The 16,787-nt window shown below is 48.0% G+C and overlaps 1 protein-coding gene across 4 annotated transcripts in view; it reads right to left on the bottom strand.

The window, feature by feature from the left end:
• Positions 1 to 1,017: 1,017 nt before the first annotated feature.
• Colq (collagen like tail subunit of asymmetric acetylcholinesterase) overlaps positions 1,018 to 16,787 on the bottom strand; it is a 55,497-nt gene continuing 39,727 nt past the window's right edge. For all 4 annotated transcript variants that reach the window (XM_050138164.1, XM_050138165.1, XM_050138166.1 and 1 more), the window contains 6 exons: positions 12,684 to 12,789; positions 6,890 to 7,014; positions 6,139 to 6,258; positions 5,652 to 5,772; positions 4,306 to 4,408; positions 1,018 to 2,335 (listed from right to left, as the gene is read on the bottom strand). In XM_050138164.1, the coding sequence (XP_049994121.1) occupies positions 2,266 to 2,335; positions 4,306 to 4,408; positions 5,652 to 5,772; positions 6,139 to 6,258; positions 6,890 to 7,014; positions 12,684 to 12,789 (645 nt within the window). In that variant the 3' untranslated portion in view covers positions 1,018 to 2,265. The remainder of the gene's footprint in view (positions 2,336 to 4,305; positions 4,409 to 5,651; positions 5,773 to 6,138; positions 6,259 to 6,889; positions 7,015 to 12,683; positions 12,790 to 16,787) is intronic.

Below are 16,787 nucleotides of genomic sequence, written 5' to 3'. Positions count from 1 at the left end.
TTCTGGAGAATTCTCAGAGGATAGGACAAATGTAATATTGTCACCTTTGGCATTATGGGTTCAGGAACCCAGCTGTGATTAACTCAGCAGACGCCTTGCTTCTGGTTGTTTAAAAAGAGGCCTGGGACCCGAAACAGGCTGAGTAGTCTAAAGGTGGGATTTAACTGGGGGCACTGGGGACTGAGAGCCTCTGGGTCATGCTGGAGAGAAGATAGTGCTCACATTAGCAAAGGAGACTCTGGCAGCAGAGAGGAGGCAGAAAAATGAAGTGGAGCCTTTCATTGAACACTGTCTACCCACCACTGGACGTCTCAGTTGTGACTTGATAAATACCACCCTGTGGCTGGCATAACCTCGTTGGGTTGCCAGCTGTGACTCTGAAATCCTAGTCATAATCTCAGCCACTCACGTGACAGCCTCGGGGACGGCTGAGGGAATCCCTCACCATCTCTGCGGAGTGCCCTCTTGGGGTACAGAGCAGCATCTCCACAGGCGAGTTGGTAGAGTTAGAAGAGCAGCCTATGGCTAACTCAGGGAGAGGCGCTGTACCAGGTGCGAGCTCAGGAAGTGTCTTCCTGTGTTCTTCTTTCCACACTGGGACCCCTCATCTAGGTCCGTGCTGGCTATAAAATTACCTCAGGGCACATTTACCTGGCACATATGGGCTCTGTGGCCACCTAACGACTCTCTAAGGCCTCAAGGCTGCTCCCTATGATGGGAGACTCAGGACAGAATGTGTCTTAGCTAGATTGACAGGTGGCACAAGGTGTCTATGCAAGACGGTCCTCAAGCAAGGTAAGAACCAGGACTAGGCCAGCAGGACTATGCTTGGTGATCTTTGGTAAGCCTTGCTACCTCCCTGGACAGGAGTTTCCTCCATTATCCTCAAGGAAGCTGCGTGCCCTGAATCCAGTCATCTGAGAGTCTGGGAAGTAGAACTGACTCCAATCTCTCTGCTTTATCCAGCATCAGTAGGCACTGTCTCAGAACCCACGGGAGATCAGGTCACAGCCAGGAATCACCTTTATTCCTTGATACTCAGATTACCCCCCAAATAGTTCTGTAAACAGCATAAATGCCTGCCTGCAAAGACACAGCCTCTGCCTATGAAGACGCAGCTCATCTCTCTCAGGAAATACAGTTCACAGTTCCGACTTGCTGGGTAACAAAGTGCTGCCTGCTGAGTTTCCAAGACTTAAGCTCACTAACAGTCCAGAGAGCAACCTAGGAGGTGACAAGGTAGGTATGTGCACTGGGGACAGGGACAAAAAGAAATGTCTTTCCAAAATAGAGCCAAACCCCACTCAAGAAATATGGGCAAGGCAGTTCTCAGATAAGTGGGGTTAAGGACAAAAGGAAGTCATCAGGCACACAGGGGGAAATACAAGGGTGTGCAAGATACAGGCATGGAAGAGGTCACAGGGCCCTTCCAGCAGGCAGCAAGGACTCAGCAGTGGAGCCATAGACTGGGAAAGCCAGCATGAGAAAACACCAGCACCTGCCCTGCTGAGGGTGTGTGGAGTGAGTCTCCCACACAGGACATGGTTGTGAAGGGCACTGTCAAGGCAGAGGCCACGATGGCACCTGGGATGTGATGCTGTCACCACTGTCCTTCTGAGAACTTCAAGAGGAGGAAGGTTTCTGTTCCGGCCTGGTTATGGCTTTCTTAGTACTTCCAACTCCACACAAAGCTGTGGCTCTGGCCAGTTGAAGGGTCCCTCGGTAGGCCTGAAGCTGGGAGCTGCACCACGAGAGCATGCTCACCTCCTGTTTTGTGGTTCTTAAATCTTGAGAAACCTAACAGTTGGCTGCCTTGGGTAAGAACGGCTGTGTTGGAGATCTGAAGGATGCAGAAGCCAGTGCGCCAGCACTCCCAGCCTTAGATGAGAGCAGAACAAAGCACATGAGCCCTGCCAATTCCTGTATGAATAACAGTGCTAAGCCAAGTCCATGGCCTGAGACGGCATCGTTCCAGAAGAGATAAGGCATTACAGCCAGCTGCTTAGCCAGATGAGGGAGGGGAGTCCCAGGGCGGACATGGAGAAGATCTCTGGTTCTTTTAATTAAGACAGGATGCAGTGGTCCAAAATTCTTCCAGTCAAACTTCCAGTCAAAAACACATCTTAGCAGCAAGAGTGTCTTCTTGTTTCGTCATATGAAGGTCGGTAGACACTGGCCAAGGAGAGGGTAAGGCCAGCTTGATGTGAGAGGCAGAGATACAGCCCCCAGTTACATGGGCTGCAGCCCACCTGTTCCTCGAGCTCCTCACGTGAAGTAACGACAGGGTGTGGAGTCGATGTAGCAGTACTGGGTGCACCGAAGGTCTCCATATGATCTGAGGGAGGCAAGGGCACCAATCAGGGCAGAGACAGCAACAGAGGGCATACCGGGCTGGGAAAAGCACATTCTAGAAACTGCCATGCCCCTCACTGAGGGCTCAGACCTAGGAAAACTTTCCTGCCTCATTTGGGGTGTGGAGCCCAGGAAGGCTGAGTTGGTCTCGAGAGATTTCTACTTTGAGATCTAGTAGAGGGACGATGGTGGGCGGGACCGTTAGCCCAGATGTTAATCCATCATCTATGTGACAGTTACAACCCCCCTTCTAATGCCTAAGGGTGTCCAGAGCTATCTGTGACATCACTTAGTACTAATACAAATGTCCTCTATTTGTGCCCAAGGGGCAACACTGGCCTGGTAAAACTGCTAAGCTCTTGAAATTTGGCTCCTGTGACTGAAGACCTGAATTAAAAATTCTAATGATTTTAGAATTGAGTCGCTACATGGAATAGGGGCTGCCGTGTTGGAAAGTGTATCCCATACGTCTGAAAATGTAAATGATAATCCCCAGTGTCTTATCCACACGCAGTCTCAACCATATCTTGGAAGCTCAAGAGATCAGAGGAGCAGCTCTGGCGAGCTAGTAAATAAGGCCCAGGCTCCATTCGGCTATTAACTGAGTCAGATGCTGACACTATATGACTCTATAGAGCTGGTTAGCAGCTCAGTCAGGCCAGATCCAGTAGGTGATTGTTAGGAGCCTTCCCTAGCTCAGGCGTGGGGCAGTGCACACATATGTAGTGAGACTGTGGCCGAGCCTACCCGGGGTTGGAGTCTGGGGGTGGCTGGAGGTGTGCCACTCCTTCAGCCAGGTTGCATATGCTAATGTGTGTTGGAGGATGAGTGTTGAGAAGACCCCCGAGAGTACAGGATGGAGGTGACTGTGGGACAGGTGATGTCTATTCCCCAAGCTGCTGAAGGTCTGCTGGAAGGTAAGGGATGGGAGCCAAAGCTGAGGACATCGTTCTCAGGAGAGACTGACTCAGTGATCTAAAAGGCAGCAGAGGAGTGGCTCCCTAGAGCACCGTGCAGCTGAGTCTGTGAAGGGCAGGGGAGCATGGAACAAGTTAGCATTATTCTGTACTGGGGAAAGTCGCATTCTGGACAGGGGGCTGGGGTCTATAGGAAGCTTGAAAATACCACTAGGGAAGCAAGGACACTAACACATTTGAATACCCACTGAGCATTCTCCAAGGTAGTGAAAGAGGTCCTTGAAGGGGATATTTTCTTGGAGAGACTATGAACTGGCAAGATTAGATATTTTTCCCTTTATATTTTAAAAATTATGTGCATGTCTGTGTGTGTGTATGTGTGTGTGCGCGCGCGCACGCACGCGTGTGTGTGAGTGAGTGATGGGGTTAGGAGTGTGTCATGGTGTATATGTGGGGGTCAGAGTACATATCTGAGGGGTCAGTTCTCTCCTTCCACCTGTCCACAGGTTCTGGGGATGAAACTCAGGTCACCAGGCCAGCATGGTAAGTGCCTTTACCCACTGCATCATCTTGCTGGCTCTCCTTTTCCTTTCTTGTGGAACTGGGCATTAAATCTGGGCTTACTGAGTAATATTTTAAGCCTCTAACGTCACATATTAATTCTGGAATAATCTCGTTTAGATTTGTGGGAGGTGGTTCTTGTGCTCCGGGAACTGAGCTGGGTAGATGACAGACAGGGTTGTGAAATGGACTCATGCTGCCCCCTGCCCTCCTCTCTACTTCCTCCCAGATCACAGCCCAGTACCTCCAGGGCTAGCAGCCCCAAAGCCTGCTCTTCTCCCTGCACAGGGTGATGCTGAGGGCTGTGGCTGCTCTGACTGCGGCCTCTTGGGCACTGTGACTATTATGTTCTCACTAGGGGAGCATGGATTCTATTCTATCCTACCTCACTGTCTAGAAACAAAAAAAGCCATTAACATCTGGGAAGGAAAACAGGAAATGGGAGATGCTGGAAGAGTGTGGGAGGCCTCCTTACCCAGGGAGATAGGTCTCGCATGTCAGGTAGCCAAAGTCAGAGCCGTCACAGTCCTCCACGCCCTGGTGCCGGTAACCGTCTCCGCAGTAGGCCCGGTGACAGTCTAGGGGAACAAAAAGTATAACCCCGAGAAGGGGCAGGGTGGAACAGGCTTGCTCACACAGTAAGGACAGTGTTGCCCAGTAGAGACCCCACAGCGTTCTACCCACTTAAGAACCAACTGATGGAAGGCTTCAGACCCATGCAGGACCAAGTGCCACACTGACACACCAGGGCTCTTGATAACATGCCTGCCATTTCCTTGTCGGGTGACAAGAGGCTTCATGTCATCTGCAAAACTGGAAAGAGGACACTGCCTCCCCTTCATAGTACTACTATGGAATATTGGTAAGCTAAGGCTTAGGGGACCTCCTTGGTGAAGCATCTGTCAGCACAGAGTCCTGGCGAGGCCTACTACTACTAGGCTCAACCTGCGTACCTGAGGGGATATGTGACCTCCACAAAGGCTTCTAACTTCACACAAGGAGTAGTACTCCATCCATCCATCCATCCATCCATCCATCCATCCATCCATCCATAATCCATCCATCCATTCATCGATCCATCCATCCATCCATAATCCATCCATCCACCTATACAGAGTCTTGTTATGTAGGTCATACTGGCCTTTTTACTCTTGGAGATCTTCCTGCCTCAGCTTCCCAAATGTGCCACCCTGCCTAGCCCACTTCATCTTGGGTCAGTCATCTGTCCTCTGAGCTTCTAGAGGACAAGGACAACAAAGGGGCCCACACTTCCCCAGTTTTGACCTGAGCAAACCGAGTCATGGATGGATACACTGACCCCAAGTCACATCCAGACAACCTTCACATGTCAACAACCCCCAAACCAAAAGAGGATCATGGTGAACGCTCTAGAGCCAAGTCCTGGCACTATCACAGGAGGGGAAGGGGGTACTGGAGGCCCACGTCTCTACTGACAGGGCTGGCACCCAGTGTCCGCCTAGGAAAGGAGTTCTGATCCAGTCTCGGCCCCTCTTTCTGCCTTTCTAGGGTGCTGAGTGACGGCTATCACCTTTCTCTTCTGAGCTTGCGAAGAAGTAGGGCTTGGACGAAAGAGCACCAGCAACAAGGAAGGCCTCTCTGGGAGACATGATCCTGACCACCTCCCCTGTTGACAGGCTTGAGTGAGGGAAGAATTAGCATGCAGCCTGGATTTGGGAAGAGGCTCTGCAAAGCAGCCCCTGGTACGTTGTCCCTTGCCTTTGTCTGGGACCATCAAAGCTGGCAGCCAGGGCTTACTCCACCCCCTCACAACTGAGGACTCCCAGGCTGGGCCTCACTCACCAATGCAGTCGTCCCCCACGTCATGATTACCATCATCACACTCCTCCCCAGGCTGCAGGACGCCATCCCCACAGGTGCCGTGTTGGTTTATGGTGTAACCCACAGGGTAGAAAGGGGTCAGCTGGGCAAAGAAACACACAGCCATTAATGAAGGTGGCATGTCCAGGAAGCCACAGAGCAGGCGGGTCTCTGGCACTGGAAACAGATGCTCTGGGTCTGGGAGGCATCCCTTAGCTTCCTTCAAAGAGGGGGATGAGAGGGACCATCTTTCCCAGAGGAAATCCTGACTCAAGATGAGCTTCTGTTTGGGAATGGGGCTGAGGGCGGCTGCTCAGAAGACAAGGGAGGGAGGCTATGTAGCTCTCCTGCAGACACAGCAGAAGCACAGTCCGGACTCAGTTGTCTATTTTCCTCCCTTCTAATGGGAGTGTCCCTTTCCTGACTGAGGACAAGAGGGTCACATCCCAATGAGCCTGCCCTAGAGTACCTGGATAGGGAGCCAGCCAAGGCTGTCTTTGAAGTACAATGATCGCTGGTCTCTGCGAAAGGCAATGGCGTTCTGAGTGTTCAGTTTCTCAAGCTCCTCCTGGTTGTTGACCACAAAAATCTGCCAGAGGACGTAGTGTTTAGCATCCAGAAAAACGTCCCCGCAAGACAGGGAGAGCCCGATGAGCGGTCAGCCTGTCTACTCCTCATAGGGAGGACTGCCAAGAGGCCTGCACTATGCCAATCCAGTTCAGAAAGCCCAAGTTTAAAACAAAACTATCCACTTTGACTTAACATATTTAAATGTTTTTTGACATGTTACCAAGGCTTAAAAGATGATGCTACCCATGTAAGTAAACTTTGACATCTGGAAACCACTCTTCAACAACGATATGCAATGATGACCATTAAAAGCAGCACTATGCATTGTGTTCAGGGAACACGAGGCAAGCACTAACTATTGGGCTGCATCCTCAGCTGAAACTGAACTCTTTCAGACAATATAACCTCAACCACATCAGAGTTAGTCTTGAGAGTAAAACGTGGAGGAAATGTCCCTCCGTAGCTTCACTTCCAAGTTAGCATTCTGCTTCTTTCCTTTTGATTTGGTCCCCACTTTGCAATTTCCCATTGTGAATGAATTGTCATTGTATCAAGGGGAAGTAGACTTTCCTAAAGGACATCATGAGGGCCTATGCTCAGGTAGAAAGGACGATCAGTACCCACCCGTACCATGCCCTGAACAGTCTTACCGCGGGAACTCGGGGGGAGCCAGGCCCATGGGAGGGGTTATTCCCATTCACTGGGGGTCCACAAAGACATCTTCCTGGAGGCCCTGGATATCCTCTTTCTCCTTTGAGTCCCATCACAAGTTGTCCTAGGAAGCAAAGGAAGCAACAGACTGCTGTGTTACTAGGGCCAAGCAAGTCAGGAGACGGGAGCGGCTGTGCAAGGCAGAGAAGTGAAAACAGGGCAGATGAGGGGCAGAGGGAGAGGCCCAGCCATGGCGGGGGAAATCAGGAAAGAACAACCCTCAAACAACGGTCCCCCTCAGCCCTGCCTTGAAGACACACACAGACAGCGGGTCCTGCAGCAGCCTGAGCTCATTTCTAACAACCTGTGTGAAAGATGAGGGTTTTGCGGGACCTGCAGTCTTGACAGTGACACCCGGAGGCTGATCCAAATGAATAGATCACCTGTTGATTAGCTCTAGATGTCCTTGTGGGAGGACATGCCCCGTTTGTGAGCATTAGTTAAAGGGTCTTCTTGCAGATGGATATGCAGTGGATGGAAAACTTACACTGGATTTTAAGAAAATGGATTTGGTCATCTATGTGGGCAAGGAGGGAGGCTGCACACACAAGGAAACAGGATGGAGGCTGAAGGACAACTTTGGGGAGTTAGTCTTCTCCTTCCATCACGTGAGACCTGTACGTAGAACTCAGGCCACTGGGCATGGCAACAAGAGCCTTTACCCACCGAGCCACTTTGCCATTCCAACTTCCACTGTATTTCTTATTTGTATTTATTATTTATTTATTTATTTATTTATTTATTTATTTATTTATTTTTGGTTTTTCGAGACAGGGTTTCTCTGTAGCTTTGGTGCCTGTCCTGGGACTAGCTCTTGTAGACCAGGCTGGCCTCGAACTCCCAGAGATCCACCTGCCTCTGCCTCCCGAGTGCTGGGATTAAAGGCGTGCGCTACCACTGCCTGGCACTTGCACTGCTATTTTAAGTTTCTTATACAGAGGATATTTACTTATATATATATAGAGGATGTTTACGAAGAAATTTTGGGTGTGTGTTTCTTCCTCATTTCTCCTGGAAGAAATGAGAAAAAAAAAAAAAAACCCAGACATCCATAAGTTTGTTTGTTTCCCCTTTTCAGTGCTGTGGATGGAACCCAGGCTTTTGAATATGCTAGATAAGTGCTCTGCCACTGAGCCACACTCAGCCTTTGGGCATCCATAATTTTAAAAGTGTTCAAGATGTTTCCATTGTACATCAAGATGAGGAACCACTAGGGAAATGGTACGTGGATAGAATATCTCCCATCAAATCATCTGCCTCCATCCCTCCCTTCACCAAGGGCCTGTTAGGATCCTTCTGTTCTCAGCACAACCCTCAGCTCCTCTGGAAGCCTTCCCACATCCTCCCATGGTGCCTCATCGGCTTTGCTACCTTCACTTACATCTGCTCTTCGCGGTACTCCCGTCTGCTCACAAGCCTACATACAGAGTACAACATCAAGGTCTCTCTTCCCGCAGGCCAAGACTTGACACATTTGGAACAGAGTGTCTGGTCAATGATTGAATGATTAATTGAGATCAAAGGTCTTTGTGAAAGACTGGAAGTCACGACTGTCTGGCGGGATGAAGAAGCAGAGGACAGGGCAGGATGAAAGACGGATGAGCATATGCCCCTCCTCCAGGGACAGTGAGGACCATTGGAAACCAGCCTATCTTTAGTCATAGGCAGTCAGTGGAGGCAGCCAGGGACTGGGAACAGACTCTCTAATGCTAGGACAGCAGGAAATCAAGAGAACCCAGGGAGGAATATCTGATCAGGATCCGCAGGGACGAGGACCCGGTGGAATGATCCCACCTTCTTAAGCCTTCCTGAGCCAGCTTATAAACTGGTCCAACAGCAGATGTCAAGTTACAGCTCTAACAAGGAATAGGAATAGAATTATGTGGGGGAAAGCTCCTGTCTTGGGTTCTGACTTTTCAGAAGACTTCCAAAGAGACAAAGATACCACCAGCTCTGGAACATCCTGGGTAAAAAAAAAAAAACCCTGGGAATGTGAGGAGTTTCTGCCTGGAGAAGCAGGCCTGTGACATGAAGAAGTATGAGAGTGATATCAGAGCAGCCTTTTGGAATGTTCTATGACCCCAGAACCATAGTCTCAGAAAAAGTCAGACCTTTCCAGATACGTAGTTAATTGGTGGTGTGACTGAGGTCTGTACTCACGTTTCACCTAGCTCTGCCCCATTCAGACGGACAGATCCAAGGAATGGGTGCTCGCGGGGAGCTGTCAATCCCAGGCACCATACGGATTTGTTTATCCCCTGTCTGGGTACAGGAAAGAATTATCCAAATCCATAATTGTATTACTTCAAATTACATCTTAAATTTACCTTTATTTCTTCCTCACCCCCACCCACCCTGTCCCTGTAACTTGAGAGATTAAAAAGTTCCTACCCTCTCCAACCCCTCCGGCACCTGCTGGCCCCCTGGTGCTGAGAACTAGACCTAAGGCAGCTTCCCAACAGGACGTGGCAAGGAGCCTGCTGCCACCGCTGCAGTTTCCCCTCTGCTTCCGCTTCCTCCCAGTTGGCAGAGGACATCCATCACCCTGCCAGCTTCCTGCCATGATGCTCTGAAGGGCAAAACAACTTGAACTGCTTCACCTAGATTAGCTGCCATGCCCTGTTGTCAGAGGACTGGTGTGGGAGGTCCTTCTGTCTATGTGTTGCTTTTATTGGTTAATGACTAGAGAACTGCTTTGAGCCTGTGGCAGGGAGGGACAGAGCTAGGTGGGGAAAGCTAGTCTGTATGCTGGGAAAAAGAAGGGTGGAGTCAGAGAGACGCAGTGTAGCCCTGCAGGAGTTTTAGCCCGTAAGCCACAGCCACGTGGTGATACACAGATGAATAGAACTGGGTTAAATTAATATGTAAGAGTTAGCCAATAAAAAGATAGAGCTAATGGGCTAAGCAGTGATTTAATTAATACAGTTTCTATATGATTGTTTCGGGGCTAAGCGCCTGGAACCAACAAGTAGCCCTTCTCCAACAGAGGACCTGGCTTTCCATCTTTGCCCAGGAGCTTCTTGTGGGTTCAGAGAGGATAGTATGAGAAGGCAGAGGAACTAGAATGACAATCAAAAGGCTGTGTGAAGGTTTTAGGCGCCACACGTGGGATCTGAACCACGGTGACCACTAGACAGCTGGACCAGGGCATCCTTAAGGAAGCTCAAGGTTCTTAAATCTAAAGTAAGGACTGGGATAGACCAGAGTTCTTTGATGTGTTCTCTGGAGCCCAAGGATATCCCAAGAAGGAACTGAGGAAGGCTCAGGGGACACAGTTTCTTCTTGAATAACTTTGAGGCTTTTTGTTTGGCCTGTTTTCTCCAGGCTAACCTCAGAACTTCCCACCCTCTTAAATGTATACTGCCTATGCCACAATATCTGGTAGGTTTGGGGCTTTTATCGGATTAAAATTGTGGGGAGTCACTCCAGGGGCCTGCTCTAACTCTACCTATGGTCCCAGCCCCCAGATTTTCACAAAGCGCAGGGAGACTGCCCTATTTCGCCTCTTTGTCCTCTTCAGCCCCCTTCCTCTCAGCGGCTCCTCAGAAAGGAAGTGATTTAAAGAGAAGCTGTAGAAAGAGGCATCAGTCAGAGATGGCCTACCACCCCACGAGGCTGCAGCCAAGAGTGAACTGGGGGTAGCATGTTTGTCTAGCGTGTATGAAGCCCTGTGCTCACCACCCAGTCAGACACACACACACACACACACACACACACACACACACACCAAAATTTAATAACCTAATGGCAGAGCCATGACAGAAAAGACAGTGTATCTGGTTGGGAGAGGACAGGTTGTACCGGGAAATGGGCATATCCATCTGGGAGAGATGGGACTAGAAGGTCAGAGAAGGAAAACAAAACTGTGCTGGCTGATAAACAAAGGACATTGGGCCTATAATTAGTGATCCTAGAGAAGCTAAATAAGGAGAACCCAAAGAAAAACATATAGGCATCCTCCTGAATATTAACCTTCATCAGGTGATGAAAGGAGACAGAGACCCACATTGGAGCACCGGACTGAAACCTCAAGGTCCAAATCAGGAGAAGAAGGAGAGAGAGCACGAGCAAGGAACTCAGGACCGCAAGGGGTGCACCCACACATTGAGACAATGGGGATGTCCTATCGGGAACTCACTAAGGCCAGCTGGAAAAAGCCTGGGATAAAACCGGACTCGCTGAACATAGCGGACAATGAGGACTACTGAGAACTCAAGAACAATGGCAATGGGTTCTTTGATCCTACTGCACGTATTGGCTTTGTGGGAGCCTAGGCAGTTTGAATGCTCACCTTACTAGACCTGGATGGAGGTGGGTGGTCCTTGGACTTCCCACAGGGCAGGGAACCCTGATTGCTCTTTGGGCTGATGAGGGAGGGGGACTTGATTGGGGGAGGGGGAGGGAAATGGGAGGCGGCGGTGGGGAAGTGACAGAAATCTTTAATAAACAAACAAACAAACAAACAAATAAATAAATAAAAACTGTGCTGGCTGCCAAGTCCTTTGGTTCCAATTCTCAAAACTGATGGCACGAATGTGGCTTTGTGGGAACCTGCTCACAGAATCCCAGGCCCAGGAAGAAACCTAAAGTCAGATGGGGCCGGTTTACACAAAAGCACATTTCAAGACCCAAGGAAGTTCTTTCCGCAGACTGAACCAGGCTTCCTCCCTGCTCTCAGTCCCTGTCTAATAATTTGAGTCTTAGAATGCTGTGATGCCCAAGCACACAGCCGGAGCTAATGATTCCTCTGGGCATCCATGGGCTACTAACATAAATAGGAGGATGATAAGGAGTAGGTCAAAGCAGGAAGGCCCTTCCTCAATGTTTTCTTGCCATACTTTACCAGGACCTTCACTTAGCCCTTCTGTGGCCGTTAAAAGGGTACGAAAGAAAAAAAGCCAATTGATTCTTCATGGCATCTTGACAGGACGGAGGACCAGAGCAAACTTTCTTTTGTGTAAGGGATCTAACAGAATAGGACTCTTTGTGACAACCTCACTATGTGGTGGCAAGCATGTTCCCATAAACACAGTATGAGAAACACATTGTGGAATTTTAAAATGTTAAAATGTTTCCACTTTTAAGAAAAAAGTTGTAATAAATTTGTGGTTTCTCTTGTCTAGCTGAGGACAGCCCCAGGGAAGCTGTCTTTATACAGGCAATGAGCTCTAAAAGGCCTTACATTGAGCTGATAAAGGAATAAAATAAAGGGCTTAACTACTCAAATAGTAAAACAAGTAGAAACAGACATAGTTCATCTTCAATGATCGACTCTTAGTTTCTTTTTAGCAGTTCCTTCCATTATCTTCTATGTAAAGAAACAATCTTTCCTCACACTGTATAAGACAGAAAAATCTGTGATGGTTTCCTTACTTCTGGAAATGTAACAAACTTACTTCTGGGTTTAACAAAATGTTTGGAGCCATGAAACATGCTTTTCCCCAAAAGATTTCAGTTGATGAGATAGATACCCTTTTCACCTTAAGGATAAATGATATCACCAATGTAAATTACCCCCTCTCTATTTCCTCCGTGTGTTATCTCAAATGTTAAAACAAAGTGAGCCAAGTCATGGAGAAATTATGTAGGTTTGTGAAAGAGCCCCTGTCAGTTTCTAACAAGAGACACAAAGCGGAGCTCTGCCAGTTTCTCCTTGTGGCCTCTGAGGGACCTAGCTAGGAGATCAGCTGTGTGGGTTAAGTGAAGCTGCAGATGGAGCACTGGAGGTCTTACCTGCAGATGGGGCACCTGGAGGCCCTGGAGGACCTTGACGACCAGGTTGACCTGGAGGCCCAGGCTTGCCTGGTGGGCCCATGATTCCACTGTCTCCCTTCTGACCCTGACAAATAGAAAGATAGAGCCTGTTGTGATACCATGGCATAACGAAGTTCCTTCTCTCTTGCCTCTAAGTCAGAAACCACATAACTTAGACAAGCAAGGACTCTAGGTGGGATAGAACTGGTATCCAGCATCCAGCTTCTGAGAGGGACGGAGCTAGTGATCTATGCAACTTTGAAGACCTCATTAAGTTTGGCTCTGTGCCAGAAACAAGGCACAGAACAACAGAACCAACCCATCTCCTCCCTTGGCATGAGTTAGAAATGGTGTCTCAGGGTATTTGTGCAGTACCCTCACGTTGAGGCAGCTGAGGTAGATCTATAATTTAAGCTTTCGTTTACCTGTTAGCGTTACTTTCATTCTGTCGGAAGAGCTCTTTCGACCACAGACTTCTCATTGTTCTCTTGGTAGAGACCCAGGTCCTTACTGAACCCAAGAAGCTGGCCATACCCCTGCTCTCTAGCCTTTAGTCAGAGCTTTTGTCTTTTGTGTTTTGTTTTTGATGTTGTTATTTGAGACAGAGTTTCTCTTGTGTAACAGCTCTGGCTGCACTGGAACTTTGGAGACCAGGGTGGCCTCAAACTCACAGAGATCTACCAGCCTCTGCCTCCCAAGTGTTGAGATAGTCAGAGCGTGTACCACCATGCTGGCCAGAGTTTGTTTGTTTGCTTTTGTTTTTATTCAAAAGTACCATGATTCCTATCCCACTTCCTAAAAAAAATATTATCTCCCTGCCTCAAACTCCTCCTTATGACTCTCGGCTTCAGTTTTCAGCTGTGATGTCTAAGCAGCAAGGTCTCCCTTGATCTCCTCAGGCTGCACTGGCGTTCTCTCCATATTCTCTCAGAACTTTACCTTTTCATGCTGGGGATTGAGGTGCAAGTCGGTCATTGCAATACTCAACAGACTGAGACAGGGGGATTGCTGCTAGTTTAAAGTCATCCTGGGATACACGGTGAGTTCTAATTATAAGCTACCCAGAACTACAGTGTGAAACAGCCTCAGAAGCCAAGCACACCCACACATGCACATGTGCGTGCACACACACACACACACACACACACACACACACTCACACACACACGATGGCTCTTCCTATTTATTTCAGATCATTGGTCATAGATTCTAATGTGGTCAGTCATCACTGTCTCCCCATGACATAAGCTCCATGTGGGCTAGAATCTACCATGTTCATCTTCTCCTCCCAGACCAAATGAAGGAGGAGAAAGAAGTTGGTAGCACATGGGGACAGATTTTTGATGATCTGTTAGTCAAGGTATTTTACCTTCGCAGTGAGGCCCTGGATAACTCATGGCATTGCTTTGTGACTTGGTTTTACCTTATCTAAAGTAGGGCCAGTACATACATTTCCACCTGAGTGCATTGTGAGGGTAACAAAGACAGCAGAAGTGAAACTATGGTCTGTGAAGAACGAAGTGTGTTCGGGGAGACACGCTGATAGTCCTAGTGACTGGCCAGGCTTCATCTTCTCCCATGGTAGAAGAAATTCTAATCTCCTGAGAGCTTTTTGGAGGTTCTAACTGGAGAGAACAACTACTTGAATACTGTTAGTCAAAGAATAGCCCTCTATTGGAGAAGGTCATCGCTAGCCAATCAGACAAGTTTGGAAGACACACATGAAACCGTGAGCTCCCTCTCAGCATCTAGACCATTTAGATCAACCACAATGGTCATTGGATGGCCATGTCAAATATCCTTAATGCCTAAGGAGTCCTGATTGCTTAAAGACAGTCAGACCTGTAGATACTTCATTTCCAATCACACCACTGGCTCAGTGAGGTGTTGTCCTAACAACATGGCCCTGGGGACCTACTCTGTAATACCAGAGGAGTTCCTAAACTTGTCCCAGGGAAGCCATGAGGTTAGTTTGTTTCCAATTCTGTCCACACAGAGGAGGCTGTTAATCCTCAGGCCAGGCTGAAGCATTCCACACGATAACCAAGATGGGCCTCAGAATGGCAAAGGAAGTCACGCCAGCTTAATATAACCATTGAAGCTTGTTTTCCTAACACCCTGGCCAGCTGGCTCTGCACACAGGAAGTGCATGGCTTGAAGGAGCTGGACACACTCCTCGACCCTGACACCAGGAGTAGAGGAGTCTTCAGCTTCACTGGTCGTTGCCAAGTCTTTACCGCAGGTTCCACTGAACCCAACTGTCCAGAAAGGAATCTCTATCCCTTACCTTCTGTGAGCTCAGGAGGTTTCTCTTGAAGTATTCTGTCTCCTTAACTAAAGTTTTTTTTTTCTTTTTTTGTGGTTCTAGGATTTGAACTTGGGGCCTTTTGCACACTGGGTATATCCTCTGCCACCAATCCATATCCCCATCTCCTGAAGGTGTTGATGATCAGGTCAACAACAGCTTTCCTGGTCCTGCCTGCCGACAGTCTGGAAGCGGGACCATGATAAAGAGCCAGAGCAAGTGGGAGGAACACGTGCCCAACATTGTAACACTGGCCTTGAAGATGACTCAGCTCACGAGTCTCGCCAGCTCCGCTTCCCTGGCCCCTAGTTAACGTGTGAATAAATGGGAGAGATTGGGTTAAATGATCTCTGAACTCCTGTGTTGGAAACTGTACTCTGGATTCTTCCTAGAGTTTTGTTTCCTAGTTTGGGACTAACCTATTAATCGTCGTCCTTCTGGATATACGACTACACTAGGAGTGAATTCGAGGTATGAAGGAGGCTCCAGGGCAGGTTTCCAATAACAGTCGAGGTGTCTGTAGAGTAGAAAGGTCCTGCAGAGTGTGTGAGGCAAGGCCCTGCATCTCGAAGGTCATCCCTAGCCAATCATACAGCTTTGGAAACCACGCGTGGGACAGAGAGTTCCTGCTCTCTCCTCCCAGCAATCTGTTGCTTCCTTGCTTATGAAAACACAATTCAGGGATTTTTAGGAGGATGCATGAGTGTCTACAACAAGAAGCTGAACACACTGTGACTTTTAAGCTGTAAGTGAAGGACAAAATAACTGCTTAGTGGACATGAAAGAAATAATTTAAAATATGAGAAGAAAGACTTCTGAACTACACGCAACCTCAGCATGTCTGAGGGGGAAGCACGAGCAGCCAGAGTTGGAGGCCAGCCTGAGCTACACGAGACTCTCACTCAAAGCAACAACAGTAAATGAATCAACAACTTTTAAAGTGAGAGAAAGATTCCTGGATGGAGAGAATCCCAGACCAAATCCTAACCACCAACAGAATGGAGATGAGAAGCCAACCAGCAGGACAGATTTCAAATATTCTCATGACAAAGAAATAGGAAATGTCTGAAGTGATGGACATATCGATTGACCTGACTCAGCCACTCCACGATGTATGTATATGTGTATATATGTGATATATATATATACATATCACAGTGTACCCCATAATATATAAAAACAATTAAAATGTTTTATGTCCATACTCAAAATGACATTTTTCTTCTAACATACTAAAAATCATTAACATTAAGAAGAACACATAAGTTTACATATTAATAAGTACTAATTTTCAAAAATTGAGGTTATTTAAATATGGTCTTGTGTTTGTGGGTGTGCAAGCAGAGGTCAAGGGTCAGTATCGGGTATCTTCCTCAATTTCTCTCCACCTTATTTGAGATAAGGTCATGGATTCCGCTGTAGTGGCTGGGACTCTGCCTCCCTGGAGCTAGGATTACAGGTGTGTGCTGCCACATGGGCTTTGTCACATGAATGCTGGGGACCAACTCAGCCCTCATGCTTACACAGGAAGCATTTTACCCACTGAGCCACTGCCCCAGTCCCTGAATAAAGCTGGGTTTCAAGTATCTATGATAAATAGCAAACTGCTGCTAATAATTATAAATAATAATACATATGTAGTAAGACCAAAGTCATCTTGCTTAAATAGTGAGATCCTTTCTTAAAATAAAAAAACAAAAACAAAAGGTAAATGGCATCTCTGGGACTTATCTGTCCACTTTAGAAAATGCTATTTTTTCCTGTGGGCACTTAGTGCA

This window comes from Alexandromys fortis, unplaced genomic scaffold (genome assembly GCF_014885135.2).
Source record: "Alexandromys fortis isolate MF-2015 unplaced genomic scaffold, M_Fortis_MF-2015_v1.1 scaffold_14, whole genome shotgun sequence".
Classification (NCBI taxonomy): domain Eukaryota; kingdom Metazoa; phylum Chordata; class Mammalia; order Rodentia; family Cricetidae; genus Alexandromys; species Alexandromys fortis.
The sequence above is the reverse complement of the archived record's forward strand: the minus strand, read 5'-3'. Positions and strand labels throughout refer to the sequence as shown.